The following is a 22,245-nucleotide window of genomic DNA, read 5'->3' on the forward strand; positions in this document are numbered from 1 at the left end:
CTATCGAGTTTACATTTTGGTCGGCTCTCTTAACAGCTGATTAGGTTGGATTGGTGTGCTCTCTTAACAGCTGATTGGGTAGGATTTGAGGGTCTCACTTTTCCCCCTTATTTTGCCGTCTGTCTGGAGTTAATAGAAAGACTAGGAAAAAATTCTTGTGATTATAGAGGTGCTACTGCCATCTGTCTCAGATGAGTATCTGAATTGTTATGACTACCTTGTAGGTTCATTATCTTCTTTGATAAAATATGCCTGGCTTGGGATATAATACTTCACTACTGAACAAAATGCTGATTTTTAGTGTTCAAACTTATTTATTAAAAGGATATTGTGTTTTACTAGACTGGATTGTGTATTCAAGTAAATACACAAGTCCTTAATTTTCACTTCTTGTATCGTTGACGTTCTGGCTGTTAATAGAGAAGATAATGTCTTCATCTGAACAGCAAAATAGCATGAATGGGACATAGATTAGCACAGTTGCAAGGAAAAAATGGGGGAAGATTGCTGAAAGATCAAAAGTATTCTGTAGTCAATTGTACTTCCTGAATAAACATTTCCTTATCTCTTTATTCCTGTTGAGTCATGTTTTAGTCATGCAGCCTGTAATCTGAAAAATAGACTTAATAGCTAAAATAGCTTCTCTGCTCACTGATCTATCTATCTATTCATTACTGTTACGGTGGTCCATAATAGAATGTGGACAGGAGATGCTGTTTTAGTTTCCTCTGACCTACCAAGACTGAAAGTAACTTTTCAGTTTAATGTAAGTTAGGTTACTATTAAAGTAACATTCTAATTCATAGCCAACATTTGGCTTAAGGCTGTTCTAGAATAAACTCTGAAAGCCTGCCTTTTATGAGACTGGAATAATTCATATGGAGCTAAATGGGTTCTGTAGTATGTCTTGAAAGCAGCATAAACAGCTTTGTATCTGCTTGAATTCTTGAGCTAATATGTAATTTCAGTTTTGTCATAATGGAAAATTACATTCCAAAATATGATCCATATTCATAAACCATGAGATTTCTAAATGTGACCATACCCCCACCTTTAGCAAACAAAACAATTAGCTGTACAAAACACATAGCACCTGATTCAAGGCCCACTGACTTCAGGGGGGATTGGATTGGACCCGGAATAGATATATTTTCTCTGTCAAAACCTAAATTAATGCACATTAAATTTGAGAATATAACCACAAAATACAGTGAACCCCTTAAATTGCAATACCCTTATCCTGTTGTGTGGCTTTGCAGAATGCACCCTTATTAAGTAGAATTTTTGTTTAACTCCTAACTAAGCAGAATTCAATCAGTGTCATTCACCATCGCTAGGATAAATTGGTTCCCTGAGAGCCATCTTGGGTTGGCTGGCCTGATTGAGTATTAGTGTAATTCTCTCCCAGTTCCAAGTTTTGTCAGATGCTCACACCCACACACTTACAGATTTGTAGATCTTTAAAATACTTAATGGACCAAAGCTGTATAGTTAATATTTATTTAAAATTAATTGAAAGGGACTTCTACAGTGTTTGCTGAAAATTATACTTATTTTTGCCTGAGCTTTGTTTAAGACTTGAATTTTAAAAAAAAAATCTTAATTCAGCCCATGCCACGAACACCTCATGGGCATGAAATGCCACAGTTTGAGGTGAAATGAGGAGTGCTGAATTCAGGAAGCCTGGATGTTCGAATCATAGTACCTGGGTCCCATCCATTGGATGGAGGAACATGGATTTCTGTACTATGTTCCTTGGGCATACTGATGCACATATCGAAGGTAAGCAGTGTATTTTACAATAGAATTATCACTGGCACTTCTGAACCTGCTGTTAAATGACATCTGCTACTGTACACTCATGATAATCTAGCAGTCCAATGAAAGGCTGTCTGAATTGATCCTAAACATAGTTTAAAGTTATTTTGATTTATACTACCGTAAAACCACCCATCCTAGGGTCAGCATGCCCTTGACAATCTTGTAAATATACAGTTTAAATATTTGACTCCTCCACCCCTTCCTGCCCTCTGCTTCCTAAACAGAGTACTCTGATGAGCAACAAAGTGTAAACAAAACCTAAGCCCTGCAACAGTCCTTTCCCCTCCCTACTGGCCAGATTCTCACAAATCTCGCCCCCGTGCTCCGCCCCCCCGCCCCCCCCCCAAAAAAAAAAAGTGGAAGGGGAATATATATATATAGGCTTTGCAGTTTAGCCTGAAGGTCAGCAAACATGGGCTATGAATTCCAAAAATAAAGTGCTCCACTGAGCAGAAGCCCTTTATACATACACCTTTATATACCTGCATAACTATAACACTAGCTGTAAATGTTTGCCATGTAGACAAATCAGGGATATTAATATAAAAGCAGGAGCAAAGCTGATTTTTTTTTCTCAATATTACTGGACTTTCATACTCATAGTATCACAAAATCTCACTTTGTAGTAAAATGATGGCAACCAGTAGAAGGCTGAAAAATTATTTTAACTTTTTTTGTGTGTGTGAATTCTCTCCTTTGTTTACACTAACTTTCCTAGAGTTTGCTTTCTCCTCAAACTAGCAAGTTCAGTTTGATAAAGTGGAAGACAAAGGCATCTGCCCGAAAGGTGTGGGGGCTGTAATTTTCTCTCTCTGTTAAATTACATGCTAACTCTGGATGTGTTTGTCCACTGTATGACTTACATGTAACCTTAGCTCTCTGCCATGGGTTCTTCCGTGTCTTGGTTCCAGCATCTTCCACTTGATGATATAGACTGGGGAGAGGGGAATGAACTTGATGAACAATATAGAGCAGGGGTTCTCAAACTGTGGGTTGGACCCCAAAGTGGGTTGGGACTCCCTTTGAATGGGGTTGCCAAGGCTGGTGTTGGCCCTGGGCCCCAGCAAGTCTGAAGCCCAAGGCCCACCGTCCAGGACTCAAGCCCAAAAGACCAAGCGCAAGCCCCATCGCCCACGGCTAAGGTTATATGCTTCCTGCCCAGGGCAGAAACCTTTGGGCTTCAGGTTTGTCCCCCCACCCCCACCCCGCCTGGGGCAGCGGGACTTGGGTGGGCTCGGTCTTTGTTCCCCCCACTGCTGGGGTCATGTAGTAATTTTTGTTATCATAACGGAGTCACGATGCAATGAAGTTTGAGAACCACTGGTATAGAGCCTTAACTTGTGTACTCTAAGTGGTAAGCAAAACCGCCTGTGTGTAGCTCTTATCTAATCACAGCTCAGGTTCTCCTCTGCATGAGCAGTACAGTAGTGTGGTCCGAATAGAATCTAATCTGTATAGGAGATGGGATGGCTGGGGCTGGTAGTAAGTTACTGAGCTTTTCACCTAGTTTGAGTGGTGGATAAAAGGCTAAGGCTAGTGATATATTATTTGTATTGCGGTAACACCTAAGAGTCCTAGTCATGGACCTGGACCCCACTGTACTGTGCACTGTACAAACACAGCAAAGTCAGTTTCTCCACCTCTTCCCCCCCCCCCCCCCGCAAAAAAGCTTAAATCTGTGACACGGGGATCACAGATACTAATATTTGTATTTTGTAGTAAGATGGGTGTTTCTGAGTGTCAAAAAATAAATTTAGTAAATGAACACTAGATTGTCCCCTTGTGGAGTTTTCCCCCAATCATTTAATCACAGGCCCAGTCACTTTCCATCTCACCTCCCCAAAATATGAATGGGTGTTTTGGGCCCCTCAGCATTCAGAGACTGCCTGAGATACAGGCACAAAACCAGTGCTTCTGTATTCTTTCCTGCAATTCTCCCTTCCTTGATAAAGTACAGATTTGGTAGAGCTTTACTAAGTGCTTCTCTGGACAGCCACTCCCTTCAGAGCCCCCTCTCAGGGGTGGTCTGGTGCAGAAGGGAGTCCACAGGAAAGGTAATACGCTTGGAAGCTGTATTGAGCAGCTCAGGGTTTTTTTTTGTTTGTTTGTTTTTGGGTTTTTAATGACCCATGTTGATGTGTAAGGGCTGATTTTCAGAAATGCTGAATGCTAGAGTTTTCAGGGCCAGGGTTTTCAGTCATCCATGGCAGTTAGAAGCCCAAGTCCCACTGAGTTTCAATGGGAGTAGGACACCAAACTCCCTTACGTACTTTTGAAAATCCCACCTTAAGTGTCTAAAGTTGGCCATTCAGAAACCTCACATTAATAGCCAATTCAGAAAGTTTGAATTTTTATAACTGGTCAATATTGCTGTATTTACACTACTTCACTACAGCAGTTGAATGCAAAAGAGAGGAAAGATGGAGGGCTACACAGCAGATAATGAGGAGTTACATACCTATAATAGTGTGACATTTTAGTATATGAAAGTTCAGTAGCTCTCAATTCAACCTACAATAAGGAAATTAGCCCTTATGTAGCTACATCAATGTTGTTCCACTGTTGTAAACAGCTAATGTAGATATGCAAAGCAGGTCTTACATAAGTACAGCCTCTTTTGGTATGTTACTGGATTAAGTTATACCACTGTAAATTCCACATTGAATCTGGATGGTTTGTCTTTGTTAGGGATTTGCAATGGTGTGACAACATTGATGTAATTACAGCAGTGTGAATTTCATTACTGTACAGGGGCTTAAATAAGGGCAAGATTGTTTAACCTGCTCTCACCACAGAACCTATTTTAATTGAGGTCTCGCCTGTTCACTGAGTTATACACTCATTTTCTTCAAAGCTCTGTTTTATGCTATGCTTCTCATCTCTGATACATGGACTGCACAAAAAATTATTCTATATTATATGAAACCTCTATCTCTAGGAATAAATTTATTCATAGTTTACTAGAATTCTTTAGGTCACATAGGCCATGAGTGATTTTAACCATGATGGTTTTGTTGTTGAGGTAAAATTCACCTCCGGGCACCACTTAGGTTCCATTTTAAATCTTCAAAAAAGGGCTTAATTTTGATTTGTGCTACATAATTCTGGTGTCAGCCCTATGTGCAGGGGAGAATTTCGCCCTTACAACATTTAGATTTTAAATTATCAGTGCAATTTCACTGTGTTGGCCCTTGACTTCTCAAAGTCAAACCCAAAGGCCTGGTGTCTCCTCCATGCCCTTGGTAAAGCAGTGCCTATAGCTTACAAACTCCTGCAGGTGAGCCAAGATGCCGTAGTCAGTCAGACAACTAATTGACAACTCAAAAGTCCCAGTTGACAAAAGCACCGGCGTAAAGTCCATGAAGAACTTTATTGCCCTCAAACAATACCAACCATTTCCCCAATTTTCTGTGCCTACTAAGTGGAGAAGGTGGACAGTGACATCACCCAAATAAAACCTGGAAAAGCAGCAGGTGTCATGTTCCCTGAGTTCTTAAAGAATTTGGGCCCAAGAGCAAGGAAATGGCTAGCTGCTCTCTTTACAAACAGCCACCCCTCAGGGAGAATACTGAAAGAATGGAAAGGAGCAAAAATTATACCAATTCTTAAACCAGGAAAAGAGGTAGCCAACGTGAAAGGTTGTCAACCTCTAGCACTTCTTAGGGGCTGCTATAAGCTGATGGAGCAGCTTCTACTTTGCAGAATGAAGCCATTGTTGGAGGAGTTGGTTCCCAAAGAACAAGCTAGCTCCAGAATAGGCAGAAACGGTTGTGACTAAGTCCTTGCTCTGGCCAGCTATACAGAAACTAGCTACCAACACCAACTTAAAACAGCAACAGAACTTATCAATCTTAGTTCCGCATATGATACAGTCTGGTGAAAAGGACTTCTATAGAAACGTGCAATAGCCATGCCCTGTTGCCCTACAATTTGGCTCACCGTGGAAATGCTGAGCAACCACAGATTCATGGTGTACCTCGGTGAGGCTGTCAGCAGACCGCAAAGGCTGAATAACAGACTTTTCAACCTATGTAGCAGAGATATTCCACCAACATCTTCCCACAAGTTAATGTATGCAGATGACATCACACTGGTTACTCAGGCTTCCTCATTTGAAACCTCAGAAAAGGTTCTAGAACAGGACCTAAAAACACTAGAAACCTATTTAAAGGCATGGCAGTTAAAGCCAAATGCCTCAAAAACAGTAGTCTCAGCTTTCCATTTGAATAATAGCCAGGCCGAGATGACATTAAACATCAATTTCTGTAGGCCACCATTGACACATGATCATAATCCATGATACGCAGGGATAATTCTGGTCTGCGTGCTCAGCTTCCATTGCCACCTTGAACAAACCAAAAAGGAAAATGAAGGCCAGGGTCAACATCATACAGAAGCTTGCAGGAACATCTTGGGGAAGTGATGCCTGTAGATTCTGAATGTCGACACTAGCCGTAGTCCATTCCACAGTGGAATGCTATGCCTCAATATGGAGCGGAAGCATACATACCATTTTAGTGGACACCAAAATAATTTCCTCTCTTCATATAATTAACGGCACCCTCACATCAATGCCACTTCCATGGCTATCAGTATTGGCTAACATTGTGCCAGCAAATATCCGATGAGATGCTGTGACAATTAGGGAGTACATAAAGATCTTGGTAAATATCACACTATTGCTCCACCGTGACCTAGAACATCCGCCTGGCCACAGACTAAAATCAGGAAAACCTTTCTGGTCTGGTGCCACAACCCTGCTTGTGGAAGTTAAGGATGTTTCAGAAGATGGTCTGAAGCTTGGACGGCTGCCAATTTACTGAACGAAAATCTCACCGAAGACCCAATTTTGCAAGTGTTGGGCTTCTCTTCCCCATGGTGCATATGGCCAGCTCTAAACTGTATCCGAACCCAATATGGAAGATGTGCATACTTACTCCATAGATCAAAAGTGAGGGAATCGCTGAACTGCAACTGTGACATAGTGTAACTGTCGGACACTTCATGGACAATTACCCAATTTATGCTCATTCTGGAGGTGTTGCAGCCATTCGCATGACCTACCCCCTCTGCTCTTGCCTGGATAAGAAACCTTAAGATCCAGCTGTAGCCACACCACTGCTTTCACTGCTCTACTATTGCCATATGGAAGAATTGCAATTTCTTGTCTTCATTACTAGGCTGATCTACTTGACTGTGCCTCAACTGCTAGAAAGAACAAAGGATAAAACAAAGTTGGTTAATTTCATAAACAAGAAAAATCTTCTCTAATTAAAAACTAGAGCATAACTTTGAGGATCTTGCAAGAAGAGTATTGGCAGAGCAACAGTTCATTCAGAACAAAATATATCTCCAAAGCATATGCAATCTTTTGTTACCTTTTGCCACTAGGTGTTGCCAAAGTGCTACAGTGTGGATTTTTCAAAGGCTGCCAGTAATAATCTAGTTGTTAATAGTGAATGCTGACAATGTTTATAGAATTACTTATTATTTTGGCATTCTCCTTGATCTTTTACTCCTCTGCCTGCTGCTTTTTTCCCCTCAGAAGTCTATTCCAACCTTTTGAGAGTTGGTTCAATAAGTTTCAAATTGTATGGCTATACAAAGGTACATAAAATATATAAATTGCTCTAGAACACCGAGAAAGAAAAAGGATAGGCAGTTTTTGTGTCACCATATTCTACTGTTACAGGTGCTTGTTTTCCACTGGTCATAGCGATGATGAGCCCTCCAACCCCTTCCATCTCTCAGCATTGGTGGCTGTATGTCAGAACTAGATTAAAAGTACTTTTTTTCTTTTGCCACCCTGCTTTGTTTGATTATCTACTAACTTTCTGGTACCAGCTAAAGATTCTTTCCTTTTGGCTATCGTGTCATTTTTGTCTCCAATGTCAATTGATTTCATGCAGGAATAGGTATGTAAAATCTTTACAATTTATTGTTTGGAAGTAAGTTATCCTTTAAAAGAAAATAAAGGGGGGATTCTTTAAGAACATAGCCAGTTAAGTGCACATTAGATATTTTCAGCATGGACCACCCCTATTTATTTTAAACCTCTGCAACACCATAAGAAAGATCAACAAAATCTTCTCAAGACAAATTGAGCATAATAGTTTGAACACCTTGTGCAGAGGAAGACAGGAATAAAGATGACTTAGTTCTACACAAAAATAAGACGTTACTGACTAAACATTATGAAAATTGTATATTTCTTTAAAGTTAAATTGTAATAGATGATGTAGCTGCTGATAGCAGATGTCTCTTCATCTGAAGTTTTCAACAAAAGTTGCAGAAGGGCCTCCTAAATGCATAGCATGAGCCAAAATCCTAAAAAGATGATGTGCATTAACTGTCCATCAGAAGGTATCAAATGAGTATGGGGGGAGGGATAGCTCAGTGGTTTGAGCATTGGCCTGCTAAACCCAGGATTGTGAGTTCAATCCTTGAGGGGGCTATTTAGGGATCTGAGCCAAAAATTGGGGATTGGTCCTGTTTGAGCAGTGGTTGGACTAGATGACCTCCTGGGGTCCCTTCTAACCCTGATATTCTATAGAAACTATTTGCCACATACATGAAGGAAATAATTTTCCATCAAAGTGGTATATGCAACAGGGGTATTACCCCATAAATACAAGCGATCTGAAGAACTACAGTCCAGTCATTTTATTGTCAGTATTACTAGAGAGCTCCACTGTCACAAAAGCATCAGTGACTAGACTGTGGGGATTTCTGGACTTGTGATCAGAGAAATGCCTGAGAAATTAATCAGTTCTAAAAATCTGGAGTAGAAAAAAGGGACGGATTTCAATCTTGCTCTAGTGTAAATTTGAGCAACTCCACTGGAATCTAAGGATAGCTTTTGGGGGTCACTGATCAGAATCTGACTCAGTGAATCTATTTCTGAAAAATACAAGCCTTTGCACACAATTTAAGTGATAAAAAGCAACTGATACTATAGAAATAATGCTGGAAAATGGAGGCGGTAGGAGTTGGAACTGTTCACAAGTATACTATATATATATATAGCAGAGTAACATTTAACTGCGATCAGGAGAGTGAAGAGATTAAGTTTATTACAAGGTGACAGTTGGTACTGATTGACAATTTTCTCACAAGCTGTTCTTCTGCCTGAAAAAGCTGATTAGTCAAAATCAAAAAGGTTAGGATGGAATATGTCTATTTCAAAGAAATTTCATTTTGAAAAAAAAAACTGAAATGAGATATTTTAATAAGGTTGAAGCATTCCATTTGACCCTTATCAGAATGAAATATTTGTTTCAATTTATTGTGTGGAAATGATCCACACAAAAAACTGCAATATGTCATTCTGATAAGGTTGAAACAAAATATGTTTTGAAATGTTGGAATTTCATGCAGACCAGACACTGAGTTTCAAACTGTTGTAGTTAATCTTGCCCAGACCCTTCAGTTCTTTCCTATAGAAGGTCTTCTGAAACTTTGAATAATAATGAATGCATTACTAGAGTTTGTGTCTCCTTTTAGACTGGCATTAATCATTTTTGTGAAACCTATACACCCTGAAGAAACCCTAAGATACCTGAATATAAACAGTAAAGAATTCAGAAACAATAGTCTGAAGACTAAAAATTGTGGTCATTGCAAGGATGAAAAAGAAAAGTTCACTGTGAGGAAAATAACTGAGACCTGATAAGGATTTATGCCTAGCATGGCTAATATTTTATCTGAATCTAGGGAAGCCAGCTGAAGTGAAGACTTAATGGTTCCATCACAAACTCTTTGCAGGAATGAAGAGCAAGCTATTCCTCAGAAGAATTTGGCATCTAATATAGGGCCAGTAGCAATATACAGAATAAGGTGGAAAGAGGAATTAATGGGAAGATGGAGTAGAAGCTAAAACCTGGACAGTAAAATATAGATGCATACATGATTGATATTGTAAGGAGATAAAGTTGATTAAGTGGGTGAGGATGAAAGCAAACAGGATTATTGCAGTGGATACTGCTAAATGCATTTCTCATTCACATCCTACAAAAATGCTTCTGTCTTTTTTCTTTTTAAAATACATTGTCAGATACTTTCCCCAGTTTTGTCCAGTACTGAAGTCATATTTCCCCTTTTCTTCTGCTGCATACTGTCTTCAAGTTATTGTTCTTCTCACTGATTTTTTTTGAAAGGGTCAGTGTCCTTGCTGATCTCTGACATCCTTTCCCTTATATCAAAAAGGTTTAAAAATATGCCTTGACATTGCTCTTGCGCTCTCTCTCTCTCTCTCTCTCTGAATTCTCCTTGTCTTAAACAGTTTTTCATTCTTCTAACAGAGCTCTCTGTATATGGAGTTTTTTCAATTTAGCCATTTTATGCAAGACTACAAATGTGTCTTAATTTTGGCTTTGAATCAGAGTTTAGATCTTCACACACCTTTGTGGCAGGGCAGGAGTAAGCCCCTTTAAGGCCCTGCCAAAATGCTGGCTGCAGCCTGCCCTCTGGCCAGGAGGCCAGGGCTAGAGACACAGGTATTCAGCAGGGAGCCCAGCTGCAAGCCCTAATGAGGCCTGGCTCCGAGGAACATGCTGAGCTAAGTACTGACAGCTGGGCTGAGGCACAAGAGGGCTATAAAAGTCCTGGGCAAACCTCAAGAGGGAGGCTAGCCTGAGAGGAGACAAGAGGATGGTACTGCTGTCTCCTTACCAAAGAAGGATGCCTTAAAAGCCAGGAGACCCTGGGGAGGGTTTGTGGGGCACTAGCTGTTGGGGGATCTGGAAACTGCATGAACACTGTAAAGAAAGACACTTGGGTGATCCAGCAAAAGAAGGCATGGAAAATTCTTTATTATACCAGCCTAAACACAGGGCGCAGGCTCAAGAGGGAGGAAGCCTGCAATGACCTTGTGACAACCTTACAAAGTTTTGAACTAGTGTCAAGCTTCTCTCTCTCATGGGCTATTCATTTTTCTTTACACGATTTCCAGATCTAGTTCAGTTGTTTGTAAGTTGTAGCTTTTTTTCTGGGTGTTCAGGTTGGTGTATGTTTTTGTTATCCTCTGGTCACTTCCCATACTCACGTTCGAGAATATGGTTGTGTGATTGGAAAGAGCTATGCTAAAAGTGTCTATAATGTATACTTGCTTGACCATATTTCGGAGGGAATTTTTTTTTTTAAACTACAACTTCATCCCTTTCCCCCGCACTGAGGTTTAAAATGGTCTCCATTCAACTTAATGGTACAGTTGTATCTCATCTTGAAAATGGAAATAAAGTGACTCAAATGGCCCTTCAGATTCTATACAGCAACTTTTGGACAAATTGCATTTCCTATTGTTGTTAGACCTCTATATAATCTAATTTAAAGCCCTGCTTAAAAAAAAAATCAATCATTTTTAATGGCTCTCTAAGAAGAGTGGTCCAGTGTGAATTGGATTGGGAAGGAGATTATGGAACTTCATCTGTTAGATTACAGATCTAGGCTAGAATAGAGCCAGCAGAGACTAAAAGCCCAATCCTCGGTGCAAGTTTTAAGTTCCATTTGGGCTGCTCTAGTGCTGAAAAGGGGACTAAAATTGACTTACAGTCATCGTAGCCAGCTCTCCACCACCCAATCCCCTTGCTCCATTCTCTGGGGTGTGAGTATGGGCCAGGCTATTCCGCAATTCCCCAGCCAGCTGAAAAATCTGAGATCAAAGCAGTCCCTCATCAGCCTTAGGATAAAGGTGAACAATAGATGGCCTGCAAATTCAATCACTTCTCCCACCTCCCTCCATACTGTGCTGAACAGGAGAAACTCCAGAAAGTTGTTCCTATATGATGTCTGTTTGTTGGTGAAATTGCTGTGTGTAATTGGCAATGGTTTTAGAGACAGGTGTTCACAACTCAAAACCATCATCTCTGTATAGAGGCTTTTTGGAGCTATCTAACACCTTTCATGAAGCTACAAAATTGAAGAACATTAAGAATTTGCATTATTCTGACAGCAGCTATTAAATCTATAGGTTTCAGAGTAACAGCCGTGTTAGTCTGTATTCGCAAAAAGAAAAGGAGTACTTGTGGCACCTTAGAGACTAACCGATTTATTTGAGCATGAGCTTTCGTGAGCTACAGCTCACTTCATCGGATGCATCCGATGAAGTGAGCTGTAGCTCACAAAAGCTCATGCTCAAATAAATCGGTTAGTCTCTAAGGTGCCACAAGTACTCCTTTTCTTTTTATTAAATCTATGCATCTTTCATTACACCAACCAGCAAAATCAATAGATGATGCAAAAGAAATCTGGAGCATTATATTGTTGGTGTGATGTAGGTACAACACATATTCCATAATGTTTCATTTTCTTTGACAAACAGTGAGAAAGAAACCTGCCATGCAGAGCAATTTTTGTGTAGTGTTGGCCTTACAGTATCCTGTCCTGCCTTTATGAGACAATTCTACTTTTGAGGAATGTTATGCTTATTATCTAAGTGTAGATTGCTTTATATTTTTACTCCTTTGCTTCATGTCTTTAATTTGTCTGTCATTTGACTACAGACGCCCACCAAATACAAATTAAATAGCTTTTTTTTAAGCTGAATTTTAGTTAAGTCCAGGAAGTGGGTTTGTGGTAGGGGAAGCAAAAAAAATCCCATATCAAGATTTTTGTCATTTTTTCCTTAATTTTCCATGGCTTCAAAACTCTCACTAATGCCTTCTCAGAGACCTCCTGGCAAATGCTTCACAGGTAGGATGACCATATGTCCTGATTTTATAGGGACAGTCCCAATTTTTGGGTCTTATGTGGCTCCTATTGCCTCCCACTCCCTGTCCCAATTTTTCACACTTGCTGTCTGGTCACCCTTTTCACAGGCACATTCTTTACATATTGGACTCTAAAATCCTAGAGATCTCATTTGCACAGAGGCAGGTTTATTCAGCTTTCTGATAGTTTCAGGAAAGTGATTGGGGTTCCCCACGAGGATCTGTAACCTGGTCAGTGGGTCATCCCAAGTAATGCCAACCTCTTATTATTTCCCTCACCTGACTTATCAACTCATTGTCTCTGTCCCTCTTTCCTCCTTGTCTGTAGGCCCGTTGTTTGCTGCTTCATGATTTACTTCCAAAAATGCACCTCAGAATTCTTAGTCTGTTACAGCAAGACTTTGGTCTCAACCATTTTTGCAGCAGCTTTTCAAAGCCTATGGGTACAATTTTCAGCTACTTAACAAGGCAACTGCTAAACTGAATCTATACACTTTAATTGTTGAAAAAAAACCTTACCTTACTTACCCCTTAGCTCCACAAACCACCATTACAACCAACACAAAAGTTTCTGCTACTTACTTTGAGGGGAAAAGAAAAATAGTTGGTAGCTTAAAAACAACAAGGAGAGGTGGGAGCCTGAGTGGGTTGTTGATATGGGTGTAAGGGAAGAATGGGCACTGGATCTAGAACAATGCTATTGGAGGGGGGAGTGTTGATGAAATATGGTAGGAGGGAACTCATGCTATGTTGCTGAGATGAGTAGTAAGAATTTAGGGAATAGCATCAGAACCATTGTCAGGGTAGTCAGATTAGGAAATTACTGAGTTGGGTGGAAGGGACAAGATGAGCTGAGGTAGATTGCTGAGCTGAGGAGGAAAGGGGAGAGATGGCCCTGGAATAATGTTGGAAGAAGGAACTAAAATTGGTAAGATGGAGAGGAAAGAAGATGAAGAAAGTGGCAGAAGGAAGGAATGTGAAAGTGTAGAAAAGGAGAAATTAAAGTAGTTTCTAAAATAAAGAGTCAAAAGTTGGGTTCCTTTATTTTGCTTTTGCTAGAAATATTTTGTTGACATTTTTCAGATGAATAATTCTCTAGGTATTGCAAATGAAAGATTCACTGCAGTACAAAGAATATATTACAATACTGTTGAACTTCAGAACACCATGCAGATGTTAAGGGCCTTATTCTCTTATGCATGGAGAGTAAAGTGGGACTACTTGCAGAGTAAGCAACTGCTCAACATGAGTAGAGCTCATTGAAAAGTGGTAGAGTTTTCACACACAAAACTCAAAAATTGTGAAATATTTTTGTTCCACAGGTTTCACAAAGGAATGATTTTTCATTTATGTGATTCTTTTAAAAGTGTTTAGGATTTATTCTCCCCCTCCCCATGCACACTTTTTCCCTTTTTCCATTTTGCCACTGCGGGGGGAGGGGGAAATCTGACAGCCCATAAACAAAAAAAAGCAGAAAATGTTTTCAGAATTTTGTCATAGAAATGGACAATTTAAAATGTTTCATGAACATTTTCTTTTAAAAAAAGGACATTTGGGGGCCAAAAAAATTTTTTTGACCCTTTCTAAATGGATAAGAGTGACAGGATGGGAGATAAATGTTATTCTCAGTTTACAGACAGGAAACAATCCTCAAGGGCTCAGAGTCTCGGGTGAGCTGAGCTTTCTGGTTGGTGCACCCCACAACAGCAAGAGAGGTGGTATCAGGGAGCTAGTTACAACTGGGTGACTCAGCACTGCCTAGAGCCCTGGCAAAGGTTAGAGCATTCCTGTTGGATACACTCCCTCCCATCTCCTGCACCAAAGCTGAGGTGGCACAGGGCCTAGCTATGCTGGCTCGGTTCCACCTCAGAGCTCCTCACGCAGCACCAAATTCAGCTACTTTCCAGTCCCTTTGCATTCTTCTGGTAGCACAAATGGACCAGAATGCAAATGAGAATCTGGCCCCCAGAGGTTAAGTGACTTGGCCATGCTCACGCAGTGAGGCAGTAGTAGAACTGACGGTCTCCTACACAGCGAGTTAGTATGTGGCAAAGCATGGTGTGAATCTACGATGCACTGGCTTGCTGTGCACAAATGTCCCTAGGGTCACTGCTACAGTTCAATGAGAGTCCCAGAGTGTGGCTTACTTAGTGTACTGATGTTTCAAAGTCTCCTTGTTTTTTTTTCCATTTGTTTTAATCTCACCAAATATCTATTAATAATCTTCCCCCAAAAAGTCATTGCAGGGTTTAACCAAACCTCTGCCTCATACATGGTGTAAGCAAGTTCTATCTTTCAATCTCCCTGTTGGGATTATGGGGCATTGGAAGAAGGTGAGTATGGTCTAGCTAGTATTTAGAGAACAGAACTGAAATGCAGGATTCCAGGGTTTGGCCAGAGCCAAACCCATTGAAGTCAATGGGAATCTTCAGTAGGCTTTGGATCAGGCCCTAAGGCTTTGATCCAGCAGTGAGATATGTGGAAGCAGACCACTACACTCACAAATAGCCCCAATATAATCAATGGAGTTTTGTGCAGAGACAGCGGTTCACCTGTGTGTATCTTATTGGGCCTAAGAACTGGGGGCTACATGACCATGGCAAGTCACTTAACTTTTGTGCCTCAGTTTCCTGGTTTGTAAGATGGATATAATGATATTTATCTACCGTAGAGAAGTCTTGTGAGGCAATGGACTCTGTGGGCAGATGGCTGTGTCTGCACAGAAGCCCAGTGATTTCAATGGGGCCCCACAAGGTTGTAGGGTCCACTTGCCCAGTGTCCATTACAGGATCAGGGCATTAGTGAGTGAAATACTTTGAGATTTTTGGATTAAAAGAGTAAAGTAGCATTACAGTGCTGTCACAATCTTTATTATTGTTTTAAATAATATAGTGAATATATATTGTGGTGTACAATAGGTGAATTGAGTTAAACGAGTAACAGATCCCCATTCAGCCTGAAGGCAAAAAGACAGTATGTAAAAAGTTAGTACAATGCAGAACACACACAGAGTGACATATGGCTATTACAGAAAGAATAAATGGGGTTTTAGAAGTTTTTGAAGGAAGTAAGAAATGAACAATACAGGACCCCAGCCAGTGCAAACTTGGCCAACATTTGTAGGTTTTATAAAAACAAGCTACCATGCTTTTTTTATGCCAAAGGACACATTTATTATTTTAAAATTCTTTACAATGTTTGTAACCCAGTCCTTGCAGTCTGGAAACTAGAAAGTGAAACTGACTAGAAATTGGCTATAAGCAAAAGTGAACAGGGTTTATTTATTTCCATGCTGCAAATAGAAAGTAAGAAAACAAACTGCATAAAAATAATGATTTATTTGTATTTGTTCAGGATGCCTAAGCAGAGTCAGGACTCTTTTGGACGAGGTGCTGTATATTGGAGGTAATCCCTGCCCCTCAGAATTTATGATCTAAGGCGCCAATCCTGCACATTGTTCAATGCAGGCTCAAGTCCCTGCACGTGGAGCTCATTGCAGAATGTGGCTTAATTCCGGGCCAGGGAAACCAACCAACCAAGGGAACAGAGAATGGAAGACAAGTGATAGACAGGTTTCAGAGTAACAGCCGTGTTAGTCTGTATTCGCAAAAAGAAAAGGAGTACTTGTGGCACCTTAGAGACTAACCAATTTATTTGAGCATGAGCTTTCGTGAGCATCTGATGAAGTGAGCTGTAGCTCACGAAAGCTCATGCTCAAATAAATTGGTTAGTCTCTAAGGTGCCACAAGTACTCCTTTTCTTTAAGTGATAGACACATGATTACACAGACTAGTAATGTGTTCAATTATATTACACATCCCAATGACACCAGTACCTTAACATTTAAAAGGACACCATAAACTTAAAATACAGTCAATTAAAAAAGAAGAGTTCAAAGTAATTTTGGGTATTAAACCTGCCCCTGAAACTCCCTGCCAATTTTTCTGTGGTTTTATGATGACATTTCCATATTAAAGCAAATATTTTATCCTGTTGCCCTATGAAAGACCCACACAAATAATAAAATGAGTATTTATACAGGGGAAAATTAATGGGGATTGCTCATGGAAGTAAAGTTAGGCCTGGATCATACACAGGAGGGCTTACTGAGGTAAGTCAGTGTTTGGAGGAGTGGGCTTCAGGTGGTACAGGACTCATGCATGGTTTTTAAACAAAAATTGAAAAAATCAGATTTAAAAACAGTTTTGGGTTTTAATAGTTAAAGTGCCTTGTCATGCAGGAAATGGAAACCGATGTTTAAAATGTTAATTTTAATGTTTCCCTTTACCATAATTAAGGTGACTCGAGTTTCTATGAATTCACTTCTGTTTCAGCGCACTCCTCGCAGCTTGCATTTTCCAGTCACCCCCCCACCTTCACCTCTGCTGCCTTGTGTGCAACCTTGAATCACCAATTCAGCCAGCTCAGGGATTCCACTTGAACCACCACCTTGTCACTCATCTGTCGGGGTAACGCCCACCAAGTGCTCCACTTACCAAAGAGGCCAGGGCGCCCTTCGCCCGTTGGCTGCTGCTAGGCTCCTCTTTGCATATTAATCAGCCACAGATTTCTTCTGCACCAATGCGGGCGCCGGCTTCACTCTCCGCAACCCGCACCTAGTCGATTTGCATAGAGCAACCGCCGGAGCCCCGACACTGTGCAACCCTAGAAGGGAAAAGGAGGCTGCGGAGCTGGACTGGTGTGTCTGGCTCCTGGCAAGCAGGGGAGTGGAGCAGGAGAGGCAGGCAGGAGCTAGAATGGCTGCACGGTTCACTTCCTAGGCATTGCAACACGGCACGGCAAGGCACGGCAGCAGTAGCAGCAACAACAACAACAACAGGGAGAGCGCCACGGCGGAGGCAAAGCCCAGCGCACGTTACCTGCTAGCTTGAGATGAGCCCCGCAGAGGGAAGGGAGCTGCTGCCTTTCAATGGGGCGGGAGGGAGGAGGGAGAGACGCTGAAGTGCTGGCTCCGTGTGCACGGTGTTGAGGGGAAGCCAGAGGGGGAGAGAGGGCGAGACACGCCGCTTGCGCTGGGCACAGAAGTGGGGAGGGAGCTGCGGGAACAAGGACTCAGCTCAGCTCCGCGCGGGGCCAGGGCAGCCGGAGAGGCGCCTTGCCGCGGGCGCGGGGAGGACTCGTTCTGCAAAGGGCCCGAGCCGAAGCGTCCAGCCCGGGCAGTCTCGCCGCTCCCTGGAGCGAGACTCCCGCACGCACCGGAGGGGGCTCGCAATGCGGTGCCTGGCTCTGCTCGGCTTCTTCGCCTGGGGCTTCGGGAGCTCGGCTGGGCCCAGCGGCGGAGCTTCCCCTCCTCCTTGCCCGGCTTCCTGCAGCTGCGATGGGGACGGAGGAGTCGATTGCTCCGGCAGGGGGCTGATCGCCCTGCCCGAGGGACTCAGCGCCTTCACTCACGCCCTGTAAGTCCGGGGGACAAGCAGGGGCTTCGCCGCGGTGCGGCGGGGGGGAGGGAAGAAGCTGGAGACTGGTTGGGGAGCTAGAAGGGGTCCCTCTTTGCCTCTAGACTTTCCCAAACAGGTTTCCCGGATGGGTGCGTTGGCAGCATGGCCTGGGCAGATGCCTGCCCTACCTGTTAGTGTGGCAGGGTACGGAGACCGTCTGGGCACTTGGGGTTGGGCTTGGTTAATGCCAAAGGCTTTCAAAAACAAACTCGGGAATTTTTTTTTAAAAGATTTTTTTTTTTTTTTTAGAGCCCAGCCCGCCCTTCCGCCAGGCTTTTTGGTGATCTTAATTCCCCTGGCCTTGCATCCCATTTGACAAGTAGGTGGGAGAAGGGTGGGCTGTACCTTATTACTACCTTATTCCGCCCGATGGAGGAAGGAGAGAGGAGATATTGTCTCTGTTTTAATAGAGCCCCTTCCCCCGAGAAATAGACCCCTCGTTGTGTCCGTGTTTCCTTGTCCCCATCCTACAGGCTTTTAGTATCTTGAGGCCGGGTATCCGCAGATCTGGGTAAAAGTTGGACCTAGACACCTTTTTAGTGTGTGTCAAACAAACAGAACCCGAGACCGTGCTGGTTGGTGCATGCCCATTCCCAGTCAACAAGCAAAGACTATCAACTGAGCAAGGCAGAATCAATGAGACAATATTCTTGTGCTGCCAAATTTGGGCATGCTGGGTGAGGAAACACCTGGATTCAAGAATAATCAGTAAAAAAAACAAAAACAAAAAACAAGAACAAACAAACAAAAAAACCCATTGATCCAGGCACTGTTACTAAGCAAATACTTTGATTTTGCTGGCTCTAGGGTCTCAGTACAGCAAACTCTGACCCTTCTGTCTGTCAAACCAGCCTTATGAAGTGGAGACCATATTATCTAAGAACAATAAAAAATGAGCAGTGCTATGTACATTTAATTTTTTTTTACTTGGGAACTCTCTATCTTCAGTGTTTCTAAAGTGTGTTTATCAACTTGGTATCTAACCACCTGGGGCGTTCCCTTTGAATGTTTGGGTTGTAAGCATTTGGGGTTACAGAAGGATTTCCTAAAAGATTGTTGAAGAAATCCATAAGTCTGTTTGTATCAATCAAGAGCAGGAGATGACTTTCCCCAGTTGGCATTTCCGAAGCAGGTTCATTTACTTACTTTGCCTCTGCAAGGTCCAAAGCTGAAAAAGGAAACAACAAGAGATGTATAGACTTCAGGCAGTGAAGTGCAGATTAGGTATCTAGAATGGCAGGAGACCGACTACCTGCAGAATATGCCAAGTGAGAAGGCTGGAGGTGAGGGAGAAAAACAATCAATTCTTACATTTGAAAATGGAATTATGTAGCAGTATCATATTGCTCAAAGGAGCAGAGAAGTTCAAGGGTTAATGTTAATTGTTGTTCAGGTATGCAAGGCCAAGGAGGATTAGATGGTTTGCATACAAATGAGGAAAAAGAATAGGATAATAGGTAAATGTTAAACATGAGGTAAATATAGCAGGTAACTACATTACCTGCCTTAATTCAGAATTCCACCTTAACATATGGAAAGAGGTCAAGTATTTGTATCCTTTGCAACATCCTCATATTAATTCAGAGTGTATTTAACTAGCTAGCAAGTGAATTAGATGTGCTGCTCCCAGCAAAAGTTTTAAGCTCTTTTTTCTGGAAGGTAAGTTAGGTAGTCCATCCATAAACAACACTAACCATTCCTCTGCCAAAATACCATTTCAAGTCTGTAGTGGAGGTAGATGTTGTTAATTAAGCACAGTAAATGTTAATTTGTTCAAACTATTGCGTCTATAAGGTGGAACGAGAAAACTTTTATCTCTGATACAGCTTTATTTACTTTGTTTTAATAGTCTCCTGAATTTGGCTAATCAGTTTCCTTTCATATTAAACCTTAGGTTGTCTCTTTGATCGTTTCTTTAAAGTCCTGCATGAAAGTTGGCACTTTAGGCAAGATTTGCTAGTTGGCATCTGTGTTAAATATTCAGTAATTTTATTATAAACTTTTAATTGTACATTTCCCTTGTGTAGTGAGATGACTGAAGAGGGATTAGGAGCTTTCACTATGGTAGACTTTTGCTAATCCACAAACCTGTTAAGTTTCACAGTAAAACATACCAGGCTTATCCCACTTCTCAGCAAAGATTTAATAGCAGAGGGCTGTAGTGAGATTTTGTATTACTAAAGCCTCACTACTGTTGCAAAATGTATTACAGTGCACATTATAGGAAATTATGATGCATACTCATAAATCAATACTGAACTACACTTTGATGAAATTGTCTTTATTTTTCTGTGTGTTCATTTACTTTCTTATTCATGAAATTCATGACTATGTAAAGAGTCTCCTGGTTCTTAGCATGAATTATCAGGGTTTACCAGTACTTGTTCATCAGTTTCTACCTTAGCAAAAGATGTCCCATTTCTCTCATGTACCAGGTATGCAGGTATTTTTATCATTTGGGTTGCGTAGAGCAGATTATTGAGCCTGAAATCTTATGAGTCTTTTACTTGTTAGCAGGAAGTTGCATATTTCAGTGAATAAATATTATTTAGCAATTACTTTGTATTGTACAGTAAGACCGCAAAGTAGTACCATGTAATAGTGGGAGCTGGCTTTTTCCTTGCGTTTCTCTTGCAAAGGCAGTGTTTCTCATGATTAAGAGCAGGGGACTGGAAGACAGGAGGACCAGGATCTCACTCTGCCACTGTTACTGTGCAGGCGTGGGGTATGTCTACATGGCCTCAGACTATGGCAGTGTGAATAGCATTGTGCAGCAAAGTACTGTGCTGTAACTCCCCCTAATTGCTGCAGGCCAAACGAAAAGGTTCCTACTTTGCGTTAACATTAGTGTAGTACTGTTTGAAGGAGGTCTACATGAATGTGAACTGTGAACATGTTAGTTCGCACTCGCAGTATCCACTTGGGGGAGTTATAGCGCAGCACTTTGATGCGCAGTGCTATTCACGCCCCAGGAGTGCGAACTGCAGGGCTATGTAGACATGCCCTAAGACTTGCTGATAAGCTCCCTGTGCCCTAGTTCCTCCGTATGTAAAATGGGATCTTGCCAAACTTTGTAAAGTGCTTTAAGATTCTTGGGAGAAAGGTGCTCTGGGGTTACGATTATTAGGCTATCATCCCTGTATATCTGTGAGACTGCCTTTATTGTCCAGAAGTGGTTATAAGCCATTAAAACTAGAACCCACTATAGATATAGTTGCCAAACTCTTTCAGTTGTAACTCCCTGGTTTCATATGCTGATAAGATTCCGGAAATTCACCTCTGGGGCTGACTTATTCCGTACTTGGTTTCTGTTTGAAGGTGGGATGTGATACATACTGCAATATGTGTTGGTGTTTGGGCAGTCTACGCCTGAGCAAAATCCTTTTAGCTCTGTTGTTCTGCAAGAGTTAAAAATGCTCCCCACACGCATGCCAGTTATTGTCCTTGCTTTTGATTTTTTCAAACACAGAACTCAACAGTGGTTGCTTTTTGAAACTTTGCATTTAAATAGTCTCCGTTTTGGAGCGTAGCTATTCCCAAGTTTTGGATGTGGGGGGAAAGGCAGAATAATAGTTTTATAAGACATATAAAATTCAGCATACTTGGTAAGCATCATCTTAGCCTGATATTCTATGAGTTCTAAACTTTCATTTAGAAACAAAATTAAGTTTGCATTTTTGTTTTGTCCAAGAAACTGTCATTGTGGTGTGCTGCTGCCTTATTAACCCAAGCTTGCAGAAAATGGTCTCTCTAGACAAACAATGGCCATATCCTTCGCCTGCCCTGTACCCTGCAAGAACGTAAAGTCTTCCATTTCTTGATGTTGGGAAGGCAAGGTGGGAGGGGTGGTCCAATATCTTTTATTGGACCAACTTCTGTAGGTCTCTCTCCTCACCTATCCTGGGACCAACATTGTTAGACCTACACTGCATTTCTTGATAACTTTTAACTGTGTAATCTTTAATACTACATTCTATCTGTATAAAAATATACTGATGTATTCCCTGATCTTCCATATCAGGTTAGCTTGAATAGAATCACAAGTGGATGTCCATTTGTATTCCTGTCTCTTCCTATTTCTGCTTGTACTGATACCTTACAATGGTCAATTGAGTAACCTAGACTGGATACTCCTCTTGGTATGTTTTGTTCACAGTTCATCCATTATTTTACTATACTTAATTATTATTGTACGACTCATAAAACTGTATTATTTTTCACAGAGTCTAATGGATTTATTGAGTCCCTTGCCATGGAGT

At 41.4% G+C, this 22,245-nt stretch overlaps 1 protein-coding gene across 2 annotated transcripts in view; it reads left to right on the plus strand.

The window, feature by feature from the left end:
- The first annotated feature begins 17,070 nt into the window (after nucleotides 1–17,070).
- LGR4 (leucine rich repeat containing G protein-coupled receptor 4) overlaps nucleotides 17,071–22,245 on the plus strand; it is a 123,236-nt gene continuing 118,061 nt past the window's right edge. The window contains exon 1 of one of the 2 annotated variants that reach the window (XM_048853995.2): nucleotides 17,071–17,944. In XM_048853995.2, coding sequence (XP_048709952.1) covers nucleotides 17,760–17,944 — 185 coding nt within the window. In that variant the 5' untranslated portion in view covers nucleotides 17,071–17,759. The remainder of the gene's footprint in view (nucleotides 17,945–22,245) is intronic. The other variant, XM_048853993.2, reaches the window with a different exon arrangement.

Source organism: Caretta caretta, chromosome 6 (assembly GCF_965140235.1).
Source record: "Caretta caretta isolate rCarCar2 chromosome 6, rCarCar1.hap1, whole genome shotgun sequence".
Classification (NCBI taxonomy): domain Eukaryota; kingdom Metazoa; phylum Chordata; order Testudines; family Cheloniidae; genus Caretta; species Caretta caretta.